This window comes from Haliaeetus albicilla, chromosome 13 (assembly GCF_947461875.1).
Source record: "Haliaeetus albicilla chromosome 13, bHalAlb1.1, whole genome shotgun sequence".
In the NCBI taxonomy this organism is placed as follows: Eukaryota; Metazoa; Chordata; class Aves; order Accipitriformes; family Accipitridae; genus Haliaeetus; species Haliaeetus albicilla.
The window spans coordinates 21,596,231-21,617,267 of record NC_091495.1 but is presented as its reverse complement, the minus strand read 5'-3'; the positions used below and the strand labels follow the sequence as shown (position 1 = coordinate 21,617,267).

General features: G+C 37.2%; 1 protein-coding gene across 2 annotated transcripts in view; it reads left to right on the top strand.

Moving 5' to 3' along the window:
- The window catches only part of ZFAND3 (zinc finger AN1-type containing 3), a 143,309-nt gene that overhangs the window by 17,006 nt on the left and 105,266 nt on the right, over nt 1-21,037 (top strand). Inside the window, exons 2-3 of one of the 2 annotated variants that reach the window (XM_069800380.1) lie at nt 18,652-18,704; nt 20,559-20,599. In XM_069800380.1, coding sequence (XP_069656481.1) covers nt 20,572-20,599 — 28 coding nt within the window. In that variant the 5' untranslated portion in view covers nt 18,652-18,704; nt 20,559-20,571. The remainder of the gene's footprint in view (nt 1-18,651; nt 18,705-20,558; nt 20,600-21,037) is intronic. The other variant, XM_069800379.1, reaches the window with a different exon arrangement.

The following is a 21,037-nucleotide window of genomic DNA, read 5'->3' as shown; positions in this document are numbered from 1 at the left end:
GCTGGGTTTCTCTCACTGGGATTGTTTAGCCTTTTTCTACACTTTCAAATATTGAAAAGCTTAAGACTGAAATAAACCCACCTGATTTCTGATCATGTAACGTAGGATCTAATGTTTTTTTTTTTTTCCTTTGTGAAAGTTGAGTTTTGATTTATTTACTGGGAGGGCTTAGTTAGAGAAGCCCTGAAAGTAATATGATTGGGTTAAAACCAAAAAGAACTCTTTTATCTTTCATGGGTAACAAGGCAAACATAGTTCCTGTAACCAAGTGTCCCTCACTGAAAGTCCAAATATAATAAATTATTTCAAAGCATTTAAATGACTTGTGTGTCAAATCCCATTGACACTTAGGTGCCTTTGAAAATGTTATATTACCATCCGTACTTATGTAATGTCATAAAACAGTGTTTGTAGGCTTGTAGGACTGAATCCAAAGCCAAAACCATGGTGAATATCTTAGTGGGGCAATTTAGTTCAGTAGCAGAGTCAGCATTTATTTGATAGGCTTGTGCATGACTTCACTTAAGTGCATTTAAAATGTAGTTGTGTAGTCCTTTTCTTCTATAAAGTATGCATATCTTTAATATTGCAGCAGTTTTTAACAACTTCAAAATTAGTTACATGTTGGAAAAAATAATATAGTTTTACATTCTAATGTTTTCCCCAACTGGCAGGATAACAGAGCAAAACCTGTTGTATATTTATCTGTAGTTCACATTCAGTCTTGCAGAAAAATTTGAGAGCATTCAAATGAAACTGTGCCATAAACCAGGATAACTAACTGTAGCTCTGTCCAGAGTTTGCACATGTGAAAATGAGTCATAAATGCATGATGACTTATTAGTATTTTAAATATCAATATGAAATATTTTTGGATGGCCATGGACAGCAATGTAATTATTTTCATCATACATGTGCAATAATTATTTAATGTCATAAGGCAGTATTTTTTTGACTTCTTACTGGTTACTCTTTCATGTGTTTAACTAGAAATAGTCTTGTGTATTTAAAACCATATATATTTTCCCCATTAGTAAGACGCATCACTCACCAGTAATTTATTATCGTTTCTGCTCACAAACTGTTCTGGGAGAAATATGTTCTCAGCTTTATGGTCACATGCTATTTATGACTACTTCTTTGACAGACTCTGTAGCAGGATACCTAATTTTTGTGTCATTTGACCTATTTCCAAACAGTTTTGAGTTGGAAATTACTTCAGGTATTTGTTGTGCTTCAAAAAATTATAGTAATTTTTCTCTGTAAAAGATGCAGGTTTGTTGTATGTTTGTAGCCCACAAAATGGTCTACAAGTTTGAGGGAAAAATTTGGAAATCCTAAATTTATGAGGTCTGTTCTCCTGTTGCATGTTAACTCCTGTAAAAGTTTCTTGGCAACCTCATTGTGCAATGGAAACTTTCTCCTATCCTTAACCCCTTTCCTTGTGCCTTAGAATGCATACTGTAACAGTGTGTCGGGAGCCCTATTAGCAACAGCATTTTTCCTGAATAGAGTACTCAATAAATTGCCTGAAGTAGGGAACAAGGCAGGATTACTGAACACATTGGCCAGGGTGGGGGGAAACAATTTAGATGTTGGCAATGGAAAAAAAGGTGTTTAAAATACAACTTATGTTCAGGTGTCCTGAATCAGCAGGTTCTCAAATTCACATACTTTCCTGTTAAATTCAGAGAAGTGGCAGAGCAAAGAGGGAAGGGCAATAGCTGTCATTAATATGGATGTTTAACATTCAGAACTTGTAAGTAGTTTGGAATATAGTCTTTGCCATAATAAATGGTTGATATATGCAGCAAAAGAAGCCCATTTCATTTGAGTGAGATGTGGATGCCTGCACTGGGTGAGAAATAGTCCCTGAGGCCAGACAAGCTGTAAGCTCTAGCATTCCAGGGTGTGATGTTTGATACAGTACAGTTTCAAAAGCCTCAGTAACTTGGAAGATGAGTCAGTAACAAAAAAATGCATTATTCCATCCACACAAATTTTGCTTTCATAATTAAATGCAATGTTGATAGAATGTAAAGCTGTCATATAACATAGCTTTTATGGAGAAGGCTAATGTTTTTAGAGGTGTTCTGCTTTCCCCTAACCAACCTTTGAATTATTTGAGACCATTCTATAAAATCATACAGCTTTTTTTCATATTATATACTGTAAAAGCCAGAAATATGGCTACAATCACTGACCTTCAGCTGTATAATGGTAAGATAAAAAATTTTGAAAACTTTGGGCCTGGGATATAAAGGGCATTGCTTTGTACATCAGGGAAACTTCACTCAAAAGTGAAGTCCAGAGTATTCATCTGGTTAGTCCAATTCATAAGCTTTTTTTTTAAAAAAAAACCCACCAAACAAAACCAAAACATGTAGTACTTCTGTTCCAACTAAAAGTGATGATTCTAAATAAGATGCTCACCTTTAAGAAACAAAAAGCAGTACAAGGAAAGACAGATACAACAGTCTGTCCCATTGGCAGCTGAGAGGAAGGAGGCAGTTTGTTCAAAAATTCTTCTTTTTTACCTTTCGACCATTCTGTTGCTATTACTGAGGAGGCTTCTGGACCTTCTTGTGTGCTCTGTGATGAAATGTTCATGGTGTATTACAGAAACACACCCTGCCCACATTGTGTGACTGGTTTTAGCATAGGTCTTATAAAGGAAAAATGAAAGCTACTGCAGTGTAGCTACAGTTCTCTTGCACAGTACAAAAATGAATATAACTTTTGTTCCTCTGAAACTGCTAACACAGCGATGGTTGTATTGGTGTAGCTGATGGGTAAACTATGATGTGAATTAGTTAAATGCAAGCTAGAACTGTATTTGTGTCTTGAAGCTTTGGGAGAGTGTTCGTCACTGATTTGCAACTAGTAAGAAAATGTAGTTTTAAAGCAAAAATAGTGTGAGATTGTTGGGGAGATGGGAGGATTTGGGTTTTTTCTTCTTTTTTTCCTAGAATGAGTATTTTAACAGGAAAGAACTTGTTTTGTAATGTTAAGGCATTTCATTTCAAATGTGAGGTTTTAAAGAGCCATGTGGTTCTTAAGTATGTTTAGAAAGCTGTCCACAAAAAAATGACTGTCAAGCAGGATATCTTTATCTTATTTTGTACTCTTTCGTTACTAAAACCAAGAGCTGACTGCATGACAGTTGCAATTTGTTATGTCTCATGTACCATTTCTAGTCAGTTTAGGGTTTCCAGACAGCATGTTTCAGAAGCCATAAATTGATGATAATGGCAGTATCCTTATATATAATATTTATTAATATTTTAATATATATTACAAATATAATACTTATTAATATCTTTATATATATCACTTGTATTAAAGCCATAGGCCTTAGTGCTTTCTTATTAACTCACGTGTTTAATTCGTATAGTTGACTTTAGCAAAGAAGCCTTTTTTTTTTTTTAACTTTAGGATATAGAGAAACAAAATTTGGTTATTTCTTGTGTGATGCAAAAATATGAAGAGTTCTACCTGCATTTAGAAATTCTGATAATTCTAGTTCTCAGATGACCCACAATTTAAATTTTGAATAAAGCTTAATTCTGAGGTCTGAAGCTTCAGCCAGTTGAAAAGCCTGAGATCTTCAATTATGTATTTAAAAAGGGACTGTTAAAAGAAAGTCTCTCTCTTGCTTTTTTTTTCTGTTGTTGTTTTAACCTTTATAGAGACACTTAAAGGCTTTGAAATTTCTTTTATCAATAGAGCTGTTGGGACTGTCAAACCATTTCTTTGCTTCTGTTGAATTACTAAAGTCTCAAGAGCAGAAGTGGGAGCTGTTGCAAACCTTTACTGAGGGAGCAGGAAGTGAGTTGAAATATACAGTATTGTTCACTTCAGCATTGCTCAAGCATTTTATGAATGCCTCTCATTCCATTTAAATAGATTAAATATTCATGTTTGGTTCCCTAGCTGCCTCTTTTTTTTTTTTTTTTTTTGTGATAATACATCCCAATGTGTTTATTCTCCCACCTTCTGAATTGCTAGTTCTTATGCTGAAAAGAAAAACAGGAAATAGACCAGAACTCTTGTAATGTAGCGTAAAAAAGAAGCAAATACATTTTTGTGTAGATAACTCATACTTTATTTATTTTGTGGAGAAATATCCTGGATTATTTTGTATACATGATACTGAATCTTGTGATAAGATAAGTTACAGGATTGATCCTGTTTCTCTTAATGCAGTATTCAACATTTCCACTTCTGTGAATAACATACAAGACCACCACATCAATAAATGTATTTGGCTGCCATGTGCTACTGATAGGCTCTTAACAGTACAGTCCAATTTTTGTAATGATATTTGTTCCCTATAGATTTATTTGCAGACATTGCAGGCTGTGTTATCATATAGTCGTGCTCACTACAGATGGCATTCACTGCAGCCTTGCAATACAAATGTAAGCAGGCAGTGATTTAACTTGGGTTTTGTAGAGCTGAGGGATGATCTGCTGAACTTGGTGCAAGTCGTACTGTGACTTATTCGTTGGTGCTGAAGTGTGGTAACCTGTTTCTGTAATACATTTCCTTTATGCAGTAAATTCCCATTAGTGTTGCTAGTAGTTCAGCTGATTCAGTGTTTACAACAGCAGGAACCCTTGTGTGCTCATAGTTTGAGTTATAAAATGTTTCACAGATGTTAAAGTACCTAGAGAATTAAAAACGTTCAGTGCAAACTGGCAGAGGTGTAACACAGCAGAAAGGCAGTAGGCTAACTTCTGCCCTGTATGGGTACTTTTTTGTGATGCCTCATCATCTTAGGGGTCATGGGTACAACCCATTAGGTGGTTATACATATGGTGTATTTGAAAGTATATAGAGTCATCAGAGTTTTTATTGAATAAACAGTGAATTTAATTTTCTGAGTTTGGCTATGTGTGAAGGCCAAGGGGAAGTGAGCACCACCTAATATGAGATGAACAGTCTCTCCCCAACTTCCTTTGCCATTTTTGTATTGCCATGTCTGGTTTTGGGTTTTTGTTTTGGTTTGGTTTTGTTTGTTTGTTTTGTTTTTGTTTTTTAAGAGTTCTGCAGACTTTTTAAGCCAAGAGCTAAATTGAGATTTGGAGTCCAGGCTACTTTCTCTGAGAAGATCAGTTAGACACTGGAACAATTTGCCAGTGCTTCATAGGATGTGCTCAAGAAAAGACAGGTGGAATATTTACTATTAAATAACTTCCTGTATTAGTGGGACACAGCTGGCCTTTCTTAGGAACTCTTTCAGTTTAACCCATACCTAGCTCATACCAGAAACTTCTCTCAGGAGACTAAGTGATTTTAAGAATGCTTAAGATTTATTTTTAAAAGATATTTTTAAAGTTGGCTATAGTTGCATACATATCACACTACCTGCATTATATCTTTTGCTCTCAATCACCCTAATATCTTTAAGACAATAAAGATTGGAGTTCTGATTGGAGAATATTGTTGTTGTAGATCTGACTGCCTTTCCAGCTGATAAGTAAATAAGCAATAGGGGTTTATGTTCATGCCTCTGGTTCTAATGTAACAAATTCTGGGGGTCTCCAGGTTCTACCAGGTGGTAGGTGGAAGTATGCCTGTGGGTAAGTGAATTGACAATGTTTGTAGTAGATTGGTTGCAGTACTGATTGACAGCATGAGGAATTATGTATGGTGTTTTGTTCCTTGTAAGGGATAATAGTAGCAGCACAGAAACTTTTGCAGTCATGAGTGTGAGTTAAAATTATTTTCAAATAGCGAGTCCTTTAAGCCTTTGAGATAAGTGCTAAAATGTCAGATCTTCAGTCTTGTCGGTTTTTTTAGTGTCCACACTTTATAACTTTGATTTCCTATGCTCTGTTTAGAACACCTAAAACTTAAACACAAAAGTGTGTATCCTGGTGTTAAGTCATGACCTAATAAATGCTTTAGTTTGTATGATCTCCTATGTTAGTAAATAATTCGAGAGCTATGCTATCTGGCATGGTAGCAGACTGAGTATTCTTTTGATCACTTATTTTTCAGTTCCTTATACTTCAGTTGGTAGAATGGAGTTTGCCTTGCCTCAATTTACATCGTCCACCTATGCAGGCAGGTTATGTAGGTGAGGGTACTTTTTTGAACAGTTTAATGTGTCAGAGTAGTTATATTTTAAGTTAATAAGGGAATCAAGTTTAGACTGAGGACAAAATCCTTCCAATAGTTGTGATGAGGGTGTAAAAAGCAAAATCAGAGTATTTACCTATAATGGTCTGTGCTTCGTTTTGACTTTTAAGATTTTTTTTTGGTGTTTTTTTTTTGTTTTGTTTTTTAAATCACCCCCCCCCCCCCCCCGTCATTATTTTAGTAATTGTCCAAAACCAATGGACTGGGTTAGGTTATATTTGCTAATGTTTTTATTCTGTATCTAGTTCAGTATTTTGCCTTGTTTATCTTGTTCTCTGATAATGAGAAGATTTGGGAGTGTGGGAGTAGTGAGGGAAGAACACTGGAGAAGGAGAACTTTCCTGATTCTTTTTCTTTTTTTTTATTTTTTATTTTTATTACTATGCAAAAGATGGGCTGTATGGGGGAAGATATCTGAAAGGTATCTGTGGATCTGTTCTTTTCCCCTGGTCCTTTTTGCTGTTCCCTGAGTACAGATGCTCATATTAGAATGTAAGGGATTAATTTTCATGCGTGCTGCAGCTGAACATGCAGAAGAGAGAACAGTTCTTGATCCCAGTCAGAAACAAAACAATTGATGCCTCTGACAAGATCACTAGCACTTTGGATGTTTTAACTAAGAATGTTTTATTGGGATAACTAGATATATTAACTACCCAATCTTGAATATTTGGGAATGAACTGCTGTTGTTTCCTTTCTGAATTTTGAGAAATATAGGTTTTTATGTATATTTTGAAGAGCTATAAAGAGATGAAAGATGGAAAAAATAAGATAAACTCAGAATAGTCTAGTGTAAAAATGCCAGTGCAGCTCCATAAGGAACAAACTCTTGTCTGTTAGATCCAATTCAGCACTGTTGCTGTTGGTCTGGGTTGGTTTTTGTGTACCATGCTCATTCTATTTCAGTCCCTGTGGAAGATACCTCATGCTGTTGACTTCTTGTTCAATGGGATGACTGTGGTAGGGACCATATAGCTGCAAAAGAGAAGGGAAAGATTTTATTTGCCTATATAAAAGAAAAAAAGCATCTCTAAAGTTATTAACAATATTTATATATTATGACTCAAAACGCTTTTGTTTAATTGTATCCTTTTGTTTTGATTGTTTCATTATTTACATAAAGTTAAATATGCAGACATCCATACTCTCAACTTCCCTATTACAGAAAGTTATTCTTCTATCAGGTATTTATTTTCAAGAGTTTGTTTTCTCTGTGGAAGAAATTAATAAACATAGACTTGTAATATGCCAGTCTTATTCAGTGAATCAGGTGCATGTTATCTTGGATTAACATGTGATAAAAGAAAATGCCAAAGACCAGGATATTGTCTACTAAAAGAATGCATAGGATGCTCTTCATCCTGTTTTTGAAGGAGCTTTACTACTCCTTAGTTGTTCTACATTTGAACTAAATGGTATTGTTACAGTTACAGAAAGACAAGTAGCTAGACCTATGAGCTAACTGTAGTTAATGAGAAGATTGAAGATAATAATTTAGTATTTGCTGTTATATCAGTGATGGGCAGGTTTTAAATCTGTATTTTCCAAGTAACTTTTTTTCCCCCTGGATTTGGGAGTGGAGTATTTAAGGTGCTTTTTCTTTGTGAAAAAACTTGAGTGCTACTGCTTCTATTGTATTTGCTCTTGGAGATCAGGCAGTTGCATTCAGAATGCTTAAAAAAGCAAGACATTGACTCTATGGAGCATTACATTATTTTAAAGGTGCTTCCTGTTTTACACCATAAGTTCTGGACACTGTGGCTGAAGTGATTTGGGCTCAGGGTGTTTATTACAGTGATCCTATATTTTAATGTGTAGTTCTTTAGCCTAGTTAAATGTATTTGAAGCTTTTTTCTGTTCAAAGTAAAATTGAGAGAGTTTTGAAATAGCATAGCTGGATAAAGTGCAAAGTTGAGGTAGCTGTTGCTCCTGGGCCCGAGAGTCATAAGATTTGAGGGAAGCAGCCGATTTACTTGCAGTCCAGTTGCTGAACTCTACTGCCATATCGTTGAGTCATTAACTTTCCAGCAACCATTACTTGGAAAAAGAATGGACTTGACCAGCATGCGCCAGGTCAAGCTCAGGTCTCAGAAATCATGTTGGAAATGCAGGGGGAAGCTGAGGCTTTCAGTCATTAAAATACCCTTTGTATGCTTAATGTTAATCACGGCTTAAAAAAAAAAAAAAAGACAAAACAACCAATGTTCCCCACCTCCTAAAAAATCCAAAACAAACAAATAACCCCAGCAAAACAACCCTAAGGAAAAATATCCTTTAGGTGTCATGAAGAATATGTTGACTGTATGGATCACAAGTGGTAGAGGAGGCAGTGATTCTTCTCAGGTGTAGCAGGAAGAGAAACAAGCATAATGATGTACTGCCTGCTGTCTTGTGTAAAGAATTAAAAACTTAAATGGTTTGCAATGTTCCATCTGCTGCTCAGACTTTCAAGCACTTCTGTTTCATTCTGTATTTCTTGATCTAACTGCAGATTCCGCTCCCCATCCCCTCCCCCCACCGCTTTGGGATTTGGCTTTTAACGGGATGTTTTGGGACAGTTTATAGAGCATATGTCATTCATAACAAGTGAAGAGTCTGAGGGCTGAAGGCAGTTTTCATGGCCAGCATCCACTGTGTCATAGAAGCTCCTGAGAAGGCAACTTTATGCTTCTCTGAAAAGAAGATGCTGCTTTTATATAAACTATCAATGGAGCTGTAGATAACAACTTATCATATGTCATCTTTTACTGAACTAATAGTGCTTAGTGTATGACTTCTTTATATATCTTCACTTGCATTTGTGCCTTGGGTATACATTTCTGGAAAACAAAAATCCCACCTTCTTCTATGTTCAGATTAATATCTTGCTTTGTGTAAGTTTTTCTGTCATTGTCAGCCTAACTCTTACCTATAGTGTTCTCTTTTTTTTTTTTTTTTTTTTTTTTTTTTCCAAATGGTGTTGCCAAACATTTGTTTGTATTGGTTTGTTGCTTGGACTCTTTGTTGTTGTAAATTTTACCTGATTTATTTAGGTTTTTTCAGACACTTCAAAAGTTGAATGTATAACACAGAAGCATCTTGAAGGAATTGTTTGTAAGCAGTTTTATGCTGGTTAGAAATGCTGCATTCCTTGGAATTATGCTTAACTTTGGCTTTGTGGTAGAAAACCTGGAAGTTAATGTGAGAGAAGATGTCTTCTCAAGTTTAAATGCCCAAAGTGGTGTTCTGGGCCAAGACTTTGTGTAAGGTGTTAGTGCAAATAGTACTTTATAACATTTCTGCACTACAGCAAGCGAATGACACTGTTTCTTTACTCTGGGCCGTGTTTTGAGGCTAGGGGTCTCTGTTCATTACCTGAGAGATGCAAAATCTGTTACAGACTTCTACCTGAGAGCTATTAGGAAGTTGACCGAAATTTCTGGATGACTAAGATAAGCATTCAAATCTGCTTGTGTTACCAGCAAGATAGTTCTGGGTGGTTGAAATACAACTGACCTCAGTGGTTTTTGTGCTGGTTATGATGAGTTATCAGTAGTTTTATTTCACTTTTAAAAATGACTTATAATATATTTTTTTTTCTATTTTTCTTTCTCTCTTTCATTTTTCTTTTATTGTACCAGCAGGGCAGAATTGTTTTCTGCCAGTATAGGTGGATCTGCTTTTAGGAATGTTTGGTTTAAAATAGTTAACTGGCAGATTGCTCTTAGTCGTAGGCATATCCTTGATATGATTCATTTCAAATTCCTGAAGGAAGAAATGAAGTACTCTTACTCTCTAGAACGGTATCACGAGATGTGGCTACAATTTCCCACCTGAGAACTGAAAATGACTGTGTGTAGTCAGGTGTAGAGGCAGCACTGACTGAAGTAAGAGCCATGTTGCTCCTTGACTGTATAATAGGGTACAAGGCTAGCTAGGATGGAAGACAGTGAATTTCCTGCAGTGAACTTCCAGCTAAGCTTTTGAAGACTTTACTGAAACCTGTTTTAAATGGGGAGGAGGAAAAATGCCTGCTAACTTATGTACTGGTAGCTTCTTTTAGATGTGTGTTTATGAATAGTGTAATAAGATAGCATTGCAGGCACATTGTCAAAATTCTTCAACTGCTTTTCAAGAAGTGCTACAGTTCTACTGTAGCATGCAGTTCCAGAAGGGTTCGATAAGAAGGAGTGCAAAGAACTGTAAAAATGAGATTGTCACTCATTTGCTGTTACATTGCTGCTTTTTGGGGTGGCTTAAGGAGCTCTAGGCAAGTGAGGTATCCTGCTGGACAACCTGCTCGTTACTGCATAGGACGTAGCTCCTTACCAGTCCTGGAACAGCAATGCTTTCTTGCTTTGTCCAAGGGATAATCTTTCCTCTTCTTTCTGGCTGCTTTATTCTGAACCTAGCTTCCTATGCTTTAACTCACAGAAATGACCAGTCAAAATAATTCTTGGGGTTCTGACTCTGTCATGTCTTTTGCATATAGTGCACCTTCAGGTGCTTTCTCTCTCCGTGTTTGGGATGGTCAACATCTTAAACTCCTTTTTGCTTGTGTAATGTTTGACTTGTTAGACATTAAAAGTACATCTCTGCAACAAAGGGGTTTATCTTATAATTTTGTTAATATGTTAGCTTTTGAGAGAACATCTATGGCACAGTCCTTAAACCAGACTTTGTTAGTGTGTTTTGTTAATACTGTGCAACAGCGTTTTTTAACTGGTTTACATAAGTTGTCCCTGTAAGTGTTATTTAACATGCATACAACAGAAAAAGTCTTTGAAATACTTTGCAAGACTTTTTTTTTTTTTTCCTGTCATTCAAAAGTTCTAACTGTTCTAAGCCATTTTAATGCCAGGCATTTCAAAGTATTTTTTTTGCCACAGAAAACTTTGGGAAAAAAAAAAAAGCTTCTCTATGCTTTTGCATAGAGAAGAAACATGCTGGGCTTAAATTGAGCAAAAATTAAAAGTTTTCCTATTTTGTAAGCTAAATCTAGTTGTTCAGATCAGGAAGTGTTTCAGGAAGGTTTCCTGGGGAGTGTTGATATATAATTAGCCATGCCTTTAAGTTGGGGACAAAATGGATACTTTCTTGAGGTTTCTTCCAGCTTCTTTTTTCTAAGATTGTTTTACTATTTACTATTTATTACTGATCCTGTGGTAAAGGAATAACACAAATGGAATAGGTTTTTGAGTGCTGCTTATGCAAGGAGTAGTGGACTGTCTGATCTGAAGAAAAAGATAAAGTTGATATGATTTCATATTGTAAATCTGAAGAAGATGATTGTGTTGTCATAGGGCAATGTTAGTTATTACCTGCAATGCACGTAAATAATAATATCCTTGAGGAATCGGTGGAAGGTGGGTAGATCGGAACTTTCAAATTTTATTCCTGCTTTACTAAAGGCCTCTTGGACTCTGTTAATACTTAGTATTTCAACCTTTTTACTGTCCTTTAAATAGTAGGCTACACATCTTTGTGAAAAGGATTTTGAAGACTTGCAGAGAAATGTTTGGTATAGGATTTTGCTGCTGAGATTTTTTTTTTAAAGAAAGTGTAGAGACATGTATTCATGGGAATGTGAAGCATTTAGCTTTGACTGGAGGGCAGCAAGTTTGTAAGCTCAGCTAGAAACCCAACTGAATCAGATCTAAGTTCTTACAACCTCTCTTACCTAGTTTAGATGCATTGGCTTCTTTGCAGTTTATTGTATGAATTGTTGCAGAAGGCTTTAAATTGAAACTCTATCAGTGCTTTTGTGTCAGAGCCCATGATATGTTTTTTAAGAGTAAGGACCTACTTTGTTGCTGTGTATTTTCCCCCGTTACTCTTGTGTATTTGTACTCTTCTCTGGCCTCATTGTCAAAAAAGCGCTTCAGTTTTTTAAAAGACATTTAAAAGACAAAAAGCACTTCAGCCATAGAGTTTTAAAAGAATGGTTTAGTATAGCCATTGAAAAATAAAAATCGGGATATAGCTACTTCATTGGGATGCATCAGCATCTATAAATGCTTCCATAGGTACATCAGTGATAAAAGCTTCTATATTGAGTATCTATATTGTCAAATGCTAAAAAGGCTGCTATAGGTACATTGGTGTTAAAAGGAAGGCTAGGGAAAATGTGGGCCTTCTCTGGAAGGAAATGGGACACCTGGTTGCCTGGGATATGGAGAAGGCAGAGGTACTCAATGACTTTTCTGCCTCAGTCTTCACCGGCAAGTGCTCCAGCCACGCTGCCCAAGTCGCAGAAGGCAAAGGCAGGGACTGGGAGAATGAATAACTGCCCACTGTAGGAAATCAGGTTCAAGACCATCTAAGGAACCTGAAGGTGCATGAGTCTATGGGACGTGATGAGATGCATCTGTGGGTCCTGAGGGAACTGGCGGATGAAATGGCTAAGCCACTATCCATATTTAAGAAGCTGTGGCAGTTGGGTGAAGTTCCCACTGACTGGAGAACGGAAAACAAACCCCCCATTTTTAAAAAAGAAATACCCAGGGAACTACAGGCCAGTCAGTCTCACCTCTGTACCCCGAGTGGATCCACCTGGAAACTATGCTAGGGCACATGGAAAATGAGGAGGTGATCAGTCACAGCCAATGTGGCTTCGCTAAGGGCAAATTGTGCCTGACGAACTTGGTGGCCTTTTATGATGGGGTTACAGCGTTGGTGGATAAGAGAAGAGCAACGGACATCATTTACCTGGACTTGTGCAAAGTGCTTTACACTGTCCCGCATGACATCCTTCTCTCTAAATTGGAGAGGCATGGATCTGATGGATTGACCACTTGGTGGTTAAGGAATTGGCTGGATGGTCACACTCAAAAGAGTTGCAGTCAGCAGCTCAATGTCTGAGTGCAGACCAGTGATGAGTGGCCGTTCCTCAGGGGTCAATATTGGGACCGGCACCGTTTAACATCTTTGTCAGCCACATGGACAGTGGGGTTGAGTGCACCCTCAGCAAGATTGCCAACAACACCAAGCTGAGTGGTGTGGTTGACACACTGGAAGGAAGGGATGCCATCCAAGGGTGGGCATCTGTGAACCTCATGAAGTTCAAGACCAAGTGCAAGGTCCTGTGCATGGGTCAGGGCAATCTCAAGCAAAAATACAGGCTGGGCAGAGAATGGATTGAGAGCAGCCCTGAGGAGAAGGACTTGGGGGTATTAGTGGATGAAAAATTGAATATGACCTGACAAAGTACACTCGCAGCCCAGAAAGCCAGTCGCATTCTGGGCTGCATCAAAAGAAGAGTGGCTAGCAGGCTGGGGGAGGTGATTCTCCCCCTCTACTCCGCTCTTGTGAGACCCCACCTGGAGTACTGTGGTCAGCTCTGGGACCCCCAACATAAGAAAGATGTAGACCTGCTTCAGCGGGTCCAGAGGAGGACCGTGAAGATGATCAGGGGGCTAGAGCACCTCCCTTATGAGGATAGTCTGAGAGCTGAGGTTGTTTAGCCTGGAGAAGAGAAGGCTCTGGGGAGACCTTAAAGGGGGCCTACAGGAAAGATGGGGAGGGACTCTTTATCAGGGAGTGTAGTGATAGAACGAGGGGTAATGGCTTTAAACTGAAAGAGGGTAGATTTAGACTAGGTATTAGGAAAAAATTCTTTACTGTGAGGGTGGTGAGACACTGCAACAGGTTGCCTAGAGAGGTTGTGGGTGCCCCATCCGTGGAAGCGTTCAGGGCTGGGCTGGATGGGGCTTTGAGCAACCTGGTCTAGGGGAAGGTGTCCCTGCCCATGGCAGGGGGTTGAAACTAGATGATCCTTAAGGTTCCTTCCAACCTAAACTATTCTATGTTTCTATCATCTTTTGAGTGTGGAAAGCTGTCAGAAGGGCATTGCACTATTACACTGTGCTGTGCTTGAAGTTTGCCCTCCATTTAATTTCAAATTGAGGTCAGGATGATGAGGTCCTTACAAACATGTGACTCACTGAAGCATCATTTTCAGCAGCTTACCAAAAATCTTGAAATGATAAGGAATGCTTAAATTGTTCCTGGTGAAAATTAGGAGTCCAAAACTAAAATACTGATATTTTCCAAGGGAAAAAACTTGTAGTAGTAATAATAAAATCTTACTATAACACTTTTCTAATTGAACTAGAATTCTTATCACTGAGCGTATGGGTATGGAACAGCTGATGAAGTCAGGGACACTGACTGCATTTGTGGGATATTTGATTCCAAATTTTGGTTCGCTTAAAAACCTGTTTCTGAGTATATGTGAATGTTTCTGGTTGCCAAGTTCTCTACAGGTCCACCTGTATTTCACATGCTCCACTTCTGCTCTTTTATACGAAAAGAATTTGGCATACGTCATTCTTGAAGAATAACTGAGCTGCCTCAGTCTGAAAATCTGAATAATTGTTTAAATGGTCCAAAAAACATTGCCTGTATCGCCTTGGCAAGGTCATAAATTAAGGAGGAACAATAAATATCAAATATGCAGCATATATGGAATCAATGAGGTGACTTTTGATTCAGAAAAGTAAAATGTCTTTTTTTCAGAAGCTGGTGTTCAGGATATGCAGGATTTTCAAAGGACGATTAAGAGTCTTATTAACAGTCTAATTAACCTCCTTTCTGTACAAGGTGAAGTGTTGTGCTCTAAGCAAATGATAAAAAGTGTGAGGGAAATACAGAATTGGATCAATTTATTTTAATGATAAATAATCCTTCTAGTCTGGTTGGATGAAAGTAAACATACGTGGGCTAAGGTTTTGCTTTTGCTGTGTGCCAGCATTCAGCTCTGAGTGAATTCTTCAACAGAGTTATAAATCTTTGAAAATTGCTTTATAATGGAAATGGTGACAGACCATTAACTACAGTAGTATAAATGCGTTGAGTTAACATATGTATAGTTGTCCTAAGTTGCCAAATACATGAAACAGTATATGCTGAATGTATAGGGAAGAGGCTTCTTTTAGTTTTAACTAATTGATGACATGATTCATATTACGTTAATGTTTCTCAAACGTATGGCCCCTGACAATATTGGACAGGTATCATTCAGGGGCTAAGATATATTTGTACTGTAGTGACACTGCGATCCCACTCTAATTGCTATGCTGGAAGGGGACCGAGAAGCATTTAACATGATGCATTTAATCACCGATGCAGTTATGGTGCCACTGAAGCAGATGTGTTTTGCTACTACCAAGTCATAGGAACTTCTAAATCATAAAAGATCATTACTAGATAGGCTGGAAAACGTTGTTCCCAATAAAAATGCAGAATCTGGGATTTTGCAGTCACACTTAATTAGTATCTGTGGCTTAAGTATGTTTAGAATTAAATATCTAATGCATGCATGCTATATGAAAGCATTTTTTCTCTAAACTCCTTATTCTTCCATCCTCAAAAGACAACTGAACGAAAATTATTTTCAAGAACAATCATTATTCTGGTGACGTTTTTCAAGCATTGAGAATATACACCTCTACTAGAATATTTACTTATTTTTACTCTGGTGCAACTGCATGATTCTTGCTATTGGTGAGCATCTACATTAATAATACTAGGTCACTATTACCTTAAAAACTGTAGGAGGCATCCTAATATAGATGAAACTGAGCATTTTGTATTGCCCTTTGACACTTGTGTGGAGTTAAGCTAGTATTAGTTTTTAGTGTTTCTGGTTTGCTTTTTTTTCCCCTTCCCTCTTAAAGATGGGATGGGGAAGCTAGGAAGTGCCTGAGAGTGCTGGAAGATGTAGGATTTTGTTACAAAACCTTCAGTATTTATTAGGTGTGCCTATCTAAGTATCTTGGCAGAAAATTATTTTCATTAGGGAGACTAAGTATCCTGAGATCAGACAAATTTCTGTATACTTTTTAACTTGCTTCGAATACACAGAATTTCCACATGTAATTTGTTCTGGAACCTTCACAATGAGATTGTCTTTTTCTGGCTATTCTGATCAACTACTGTACATTTAAGAGTCTTATCTTTGAGATTTATAGCTAGAATTTCAGCTTCATTCTCTAGATGTGGTTTTGTATTGATAAAATCATTTACTGGGAGAGGGAGAAGGAAAAACAAACTTCCAGTGAAGACAGAGTAGAATGTGCATGGATGGTATCTCACAATGGTATCTTGCCACATGGCAAGAAAGAAAAGGAGTAATTAGTAGTATAGGGCATAAATTTGAGTAAATAACTTTCAGTGCTTTTAGTGGAGTAGATATTTCATAAGAATGTACTGGAAGTACTGTATGAAAATGGAATCAGGGAAGCAATCTCTTCAGTTTTATTAATTAGTTACATATCAATACATAGGATTTGAAGTATGTTATTTTTGATATTTAATGGCTTTTGCTGGCTCTCACTTTGCATTATGCACCTTTAACCAGAGATGCAGATGTTGATCTTACTGAGGTTAGGACCTTATGGTGGTCTGCGTGTGCATCTATGTGAAGGCTCAAATAGTTTCTTTTGCTATGGAGACTTGTAAGCATAACAGTGCAAGTAGGGGATAATGGTTTGAATAGCTTCAAATGTGTTTTTTATTTTTATATTTACCTGTGATTTATTTATTGCTTAAAGTATAAATATGTTATAACTTCCAGGATTTCCCATTTCTGTAAATCTCTTCCTCTTTCAAAGTTCCTATGGCATTGCTATTACTTTCATGGCTGTGTTGTTAAGGGAGCATTTTTTTACTTTGGCAGTGGAAACACTTTTAATACCTACACTTGTTTCAGACCCAGCCCTGTGGAACTGTTGCATGCGATCATTCTGTAGCCTCTGCGGTTTTCCAGCTGGCTTGAAGTATCCTCTGCCTCTAACTTGCTCTGCCACTTGACCTTCAAAGCTTGCTTCACCCTGTGGTTTCCAAGCTTGCTTCACCCTGTGGTTTCCAATATACATAATAATTTCGTGTCACCCTTTAGTTAAATTGTTTCTTTTTGACAGATGGAAGTACCTTCAAATAGGATTTAACTTTATATTCTGCCTTGCAGATAATACCATTCTATTTGTCTTGATTTATCCATAAATATGAATGTCTTCCTGAATACCAGCTTAAATTATGTACAAGCGGAGACTGTAAATTATCAGTATAAAACTGTCTTTCTAGGGATATTGTACATATAAAATGTATACTGTAGTAATTCTGGATTAGGTGCTGGTAAGCATGAAGCTGACTTTTATGAGGGAAATCTGGGAATTACCTTAATATGTCTGGTTAAAAACTGTGGTAATTTGATATCTGATTCAGAAGCACGTGAAATATCCCCAACCTAATCATGACAGAAGGGTGTAGAAATGTTGGGTGTCAGGCTAAAGACTTGAAGTCTAAAACATGTAATTCTGATTGCCAGGACTGACTTTAAGTTCTAGCTTCACGGTGCCTTATTCACCTTTACAGTCAAGATTTTACCATATGTTCCTAGAAATACGAAATGTATTGCTTTCCTATAGACGTCACCTGCTCTAAGTAGAGTTTGCTACTGTGACCATCTCTTTCCTGTGAAGTGGAAACAGAGGGCTGTATCATGACCAGGACTGTTCGATATTCTAGAGCTTTTAAGTGTTTCAAATAAAATTACCTCTAGAAATAACAGATATTACAGATGTTTAATATATTTGAAAAGGCTATCACGAGCAAAGAAATTCTATATTTTGGTGTTCCTGCCTGGCAGTATGAGCTTCTGGTGAATGCTGAAGTCTCTAGGAGATCATTAATGTAAAACAGCGATGTGGTTAACAAGACTTACCTCACAGAGAAAGCGGCAATATGCAGGTTTGCTCAATTCTAAGAGTCTGGTGAGAGAGCCCTTGCCTGCTGTAAAGAGGAAATTCTATCAATGAGAGGAGGGATTTGCAGTGTAACAAAGAGCTGTCGAACATATATTTTACTTGACAGACATTGACATGACTCTCAGATAATACCTAGTAAGTTTGACGTATGTAAACTGCTTAATGCATTTTCTTTGTAAAGCTTTTTCTCTAATTAAATATTGCACTTTCAAAAAGGGGCTGATTGTTGATCAACACTGTTACTGTCTCTCATAAAAAATGCCATTTTCTTAGTTCTAGTAATGTTGATGGATCTGCAGTGACATAAGTGACTGTGTAAAAGAAACTAAGACCAAAAAAACTCACTCAAAGTTTAGATTCTCATCTTATGTAGCAGCCTCAGACTGACTTAAATGCCTTGAAAAAGCATATAAAAGGATCAGAGAGAAAGTGATCCTTGAAACTGTAACAGTGAACTGGAGTTATTTAGCTCACAAGGTCACTTGTCCAATACCACTGTCCTTTCAGAAAATCTGAGGGGGGAAATGGCAGCCTTTTTCCACGTAACTGTATGTTGTGTGTGTGTGTGTATTTTCCGTTGTTGGTGTGCTGATAAGTAAATATTATATGAGCCTTTGGATTGATATTTAACAGCTGAGATGGTTGATTATACCGCTGAAAACATTTGTCATTGCCCGTTCCAATGTCATCAATATGAACCATCTGAACTCTGCCTTTCTTTTTCTTTGCTGCCCCTGGGGTTTAATGGCTTTGCAGAGAAGCTCCTGCCTGGCATATTGAGCTGCTCCAGAAGGTCTAACCCATAAGCAGTGAGTACTGAACTGCAGCACACTAATGCTGTAGGTGTTGACTCACCATGCTGTTTTTAATTGCAGTTCTTTTGAAGGTAGATAATCTGTGCAGACTGTCAACATAGATATTGAATCTTTGGGTATATACCAATTTGATGATGTATTTGTATGGCTACAAAATGCTGTTCTGCTTTTCTTTTCCTGGGAATTAACTTTTCTCCTGTGCACATACTGTTTGCATTTAAAACTAGCTTTCATGTGTCTGTGGCTCTTGTTATAGCTGGCAAACGCTTATGTCTCATATCTGCAGTGAACTGTGTTCTAGAATTCTTGAGCCTGATGTAAACCAGCTTTGAAATGTGCATGAATTGAAAAGCATCTGTAATGTTTTGATATGACTAATACTAAGATATGATTGACTAAGTCTGGATTTACTTTGTTAGTGGAAAGAGGGGGAATTCTGTAATTCTAACAAGTATGTTCATTTGTGATCTAACTGCTTTGAAAAAATTGTTACAATTTTTGTTTCAAGATAATAAGCACTTTTGATTTTTATAATTTGTGTATTTTAAGATGCAGATTTCATCTTAATTCCATCTGTGTTTGGCTGGAAATAGAAAATAACTATTTTGGTAGTCTCAATTTTTTTTGTGTATGCCTATTTCTAAAGATAAAGATACAGTTAATTTGGCTAAATGATATCTTTCAGCTAGAGGCTGCCCTGAGGAGGCAAAAAGGTCTTGTGGGCGTGGACAGTTTTGGTACAACCTTGCCTGTCAACATATACCTTCAGACCTGCTCAGGATGCTGTTAATGCTTATACATAATGACGGAGCTGATTCAGGAATGCTGAACAAATCAAATATTGGGCAGTGTGCACAGAAACTGGGTTGCTCTTACCTAAAGACATTTCAACATATAGAGAGCGTTTGAGAATATTCTCCAGCTTGCTTTGTAAAGGAGATGTTGTGATGTTAGATGACAACCTTTTGTAAACTGGGAGAAATTTGTTCTCCCATAGTGTATTGCTTTGGGTAGTTTCATGGTAGCTGGAGAGAGGTCTATAGCCTTAATATTTTTTTTTTTTTTTTTTTGGTGAGCCTACTGACTTTCTTTATGAGGGTGAATGCTTGTAGCATAATTGCACAAACACTTTGGAGACATCTGGGAGGCTTAAGATACTGCTGTTGTTCTCCAGCTGTTTTTCTCTCAGCTGAAAGTTGCTGCCCTCAAAGTTGAGCCATACTAATGGATCATATGAACTGTCCTAGTCCATGTCAGTGCAAAGTCAGCCAGGTTATTTTAGATTACTGCTGGATGCAGCTGAGGGTAGTAATGAATAGCTTGAGGTAATAACTTCTTAAGCCATTCCAGCTAGACTTCCAAGAGCACATCTGTCTGTGTCCTTATAAGTGCAATACTTTAATCTCTCTATTGCTGTACTGTATTCAGGATTTGTCAGGACTGCAGACCTGTTGCCAAGGGGAGTCTAATATTCAAGTGGAATGTATTTGTTCTTCCTGTCTATCATTATTATCATATTGCAATAGAAAGATCCAAATGATCAGTGTGTAACATATACGTTTAATGGTAGAGTAAGCTTATTTTCATATATGAGGTAAATGTGCGGAAGTCATGTTTTGGAAGCTCTTTAGATTGGAAAGAGATGGCCATATGAAGTCTCTTGTCCCTGTTCCTAGTTCAGCCACGTCTAGCCACTTATCTTTGACTCCTAGACATTTACGTTCTTACCCTCTCTGTACCCTTGCTTCATCTCCCCCCCCCCCCCCCCCCAATTCCCTGTATTGATTAGAATTATAATGAATTTTTTAGCTCTTTTTTTTTTTTTTTTTATTTTTATTTTTGCCTCAGGTCCAGCAAGACTATGAATCTCTGTTCCAAATGCTTTGCTGGTAAGTGCAGTAAAAGGTTTTGTGTTTTTGTTAGATTATCAAAACCACATTGTTGGCATCTCCTTTAGGATTTGTGCATGGGTTTATTTTTCTTCAGTGTGTATATGTAATCAGGTTTTCCTTACTTTGGTCCCTCATTTATTTGCTAATCAAGAACCTCTTGTGTAAATGTACCAATCAAACCTTGCTCCTGAAGTTTATGGAATTCTGGAACACCCCTGAACCACAGAGCTCTGCTGTCAGCACAGCTCCTATACGACTGATGTGGCTTTCAAAATGCCTAAGTCTGAATTGTAATTTGGAATTTTGTAGGATTTATTTTGTAATAACCTCTGAAATATGATATGGATAAAAAATTAAAAGGAAGAGTTGGTATGGAACACCACTTGTTCCATTTCTATTTAACTTGCAGCCCTTAAATGTTAAATCATCACTAGC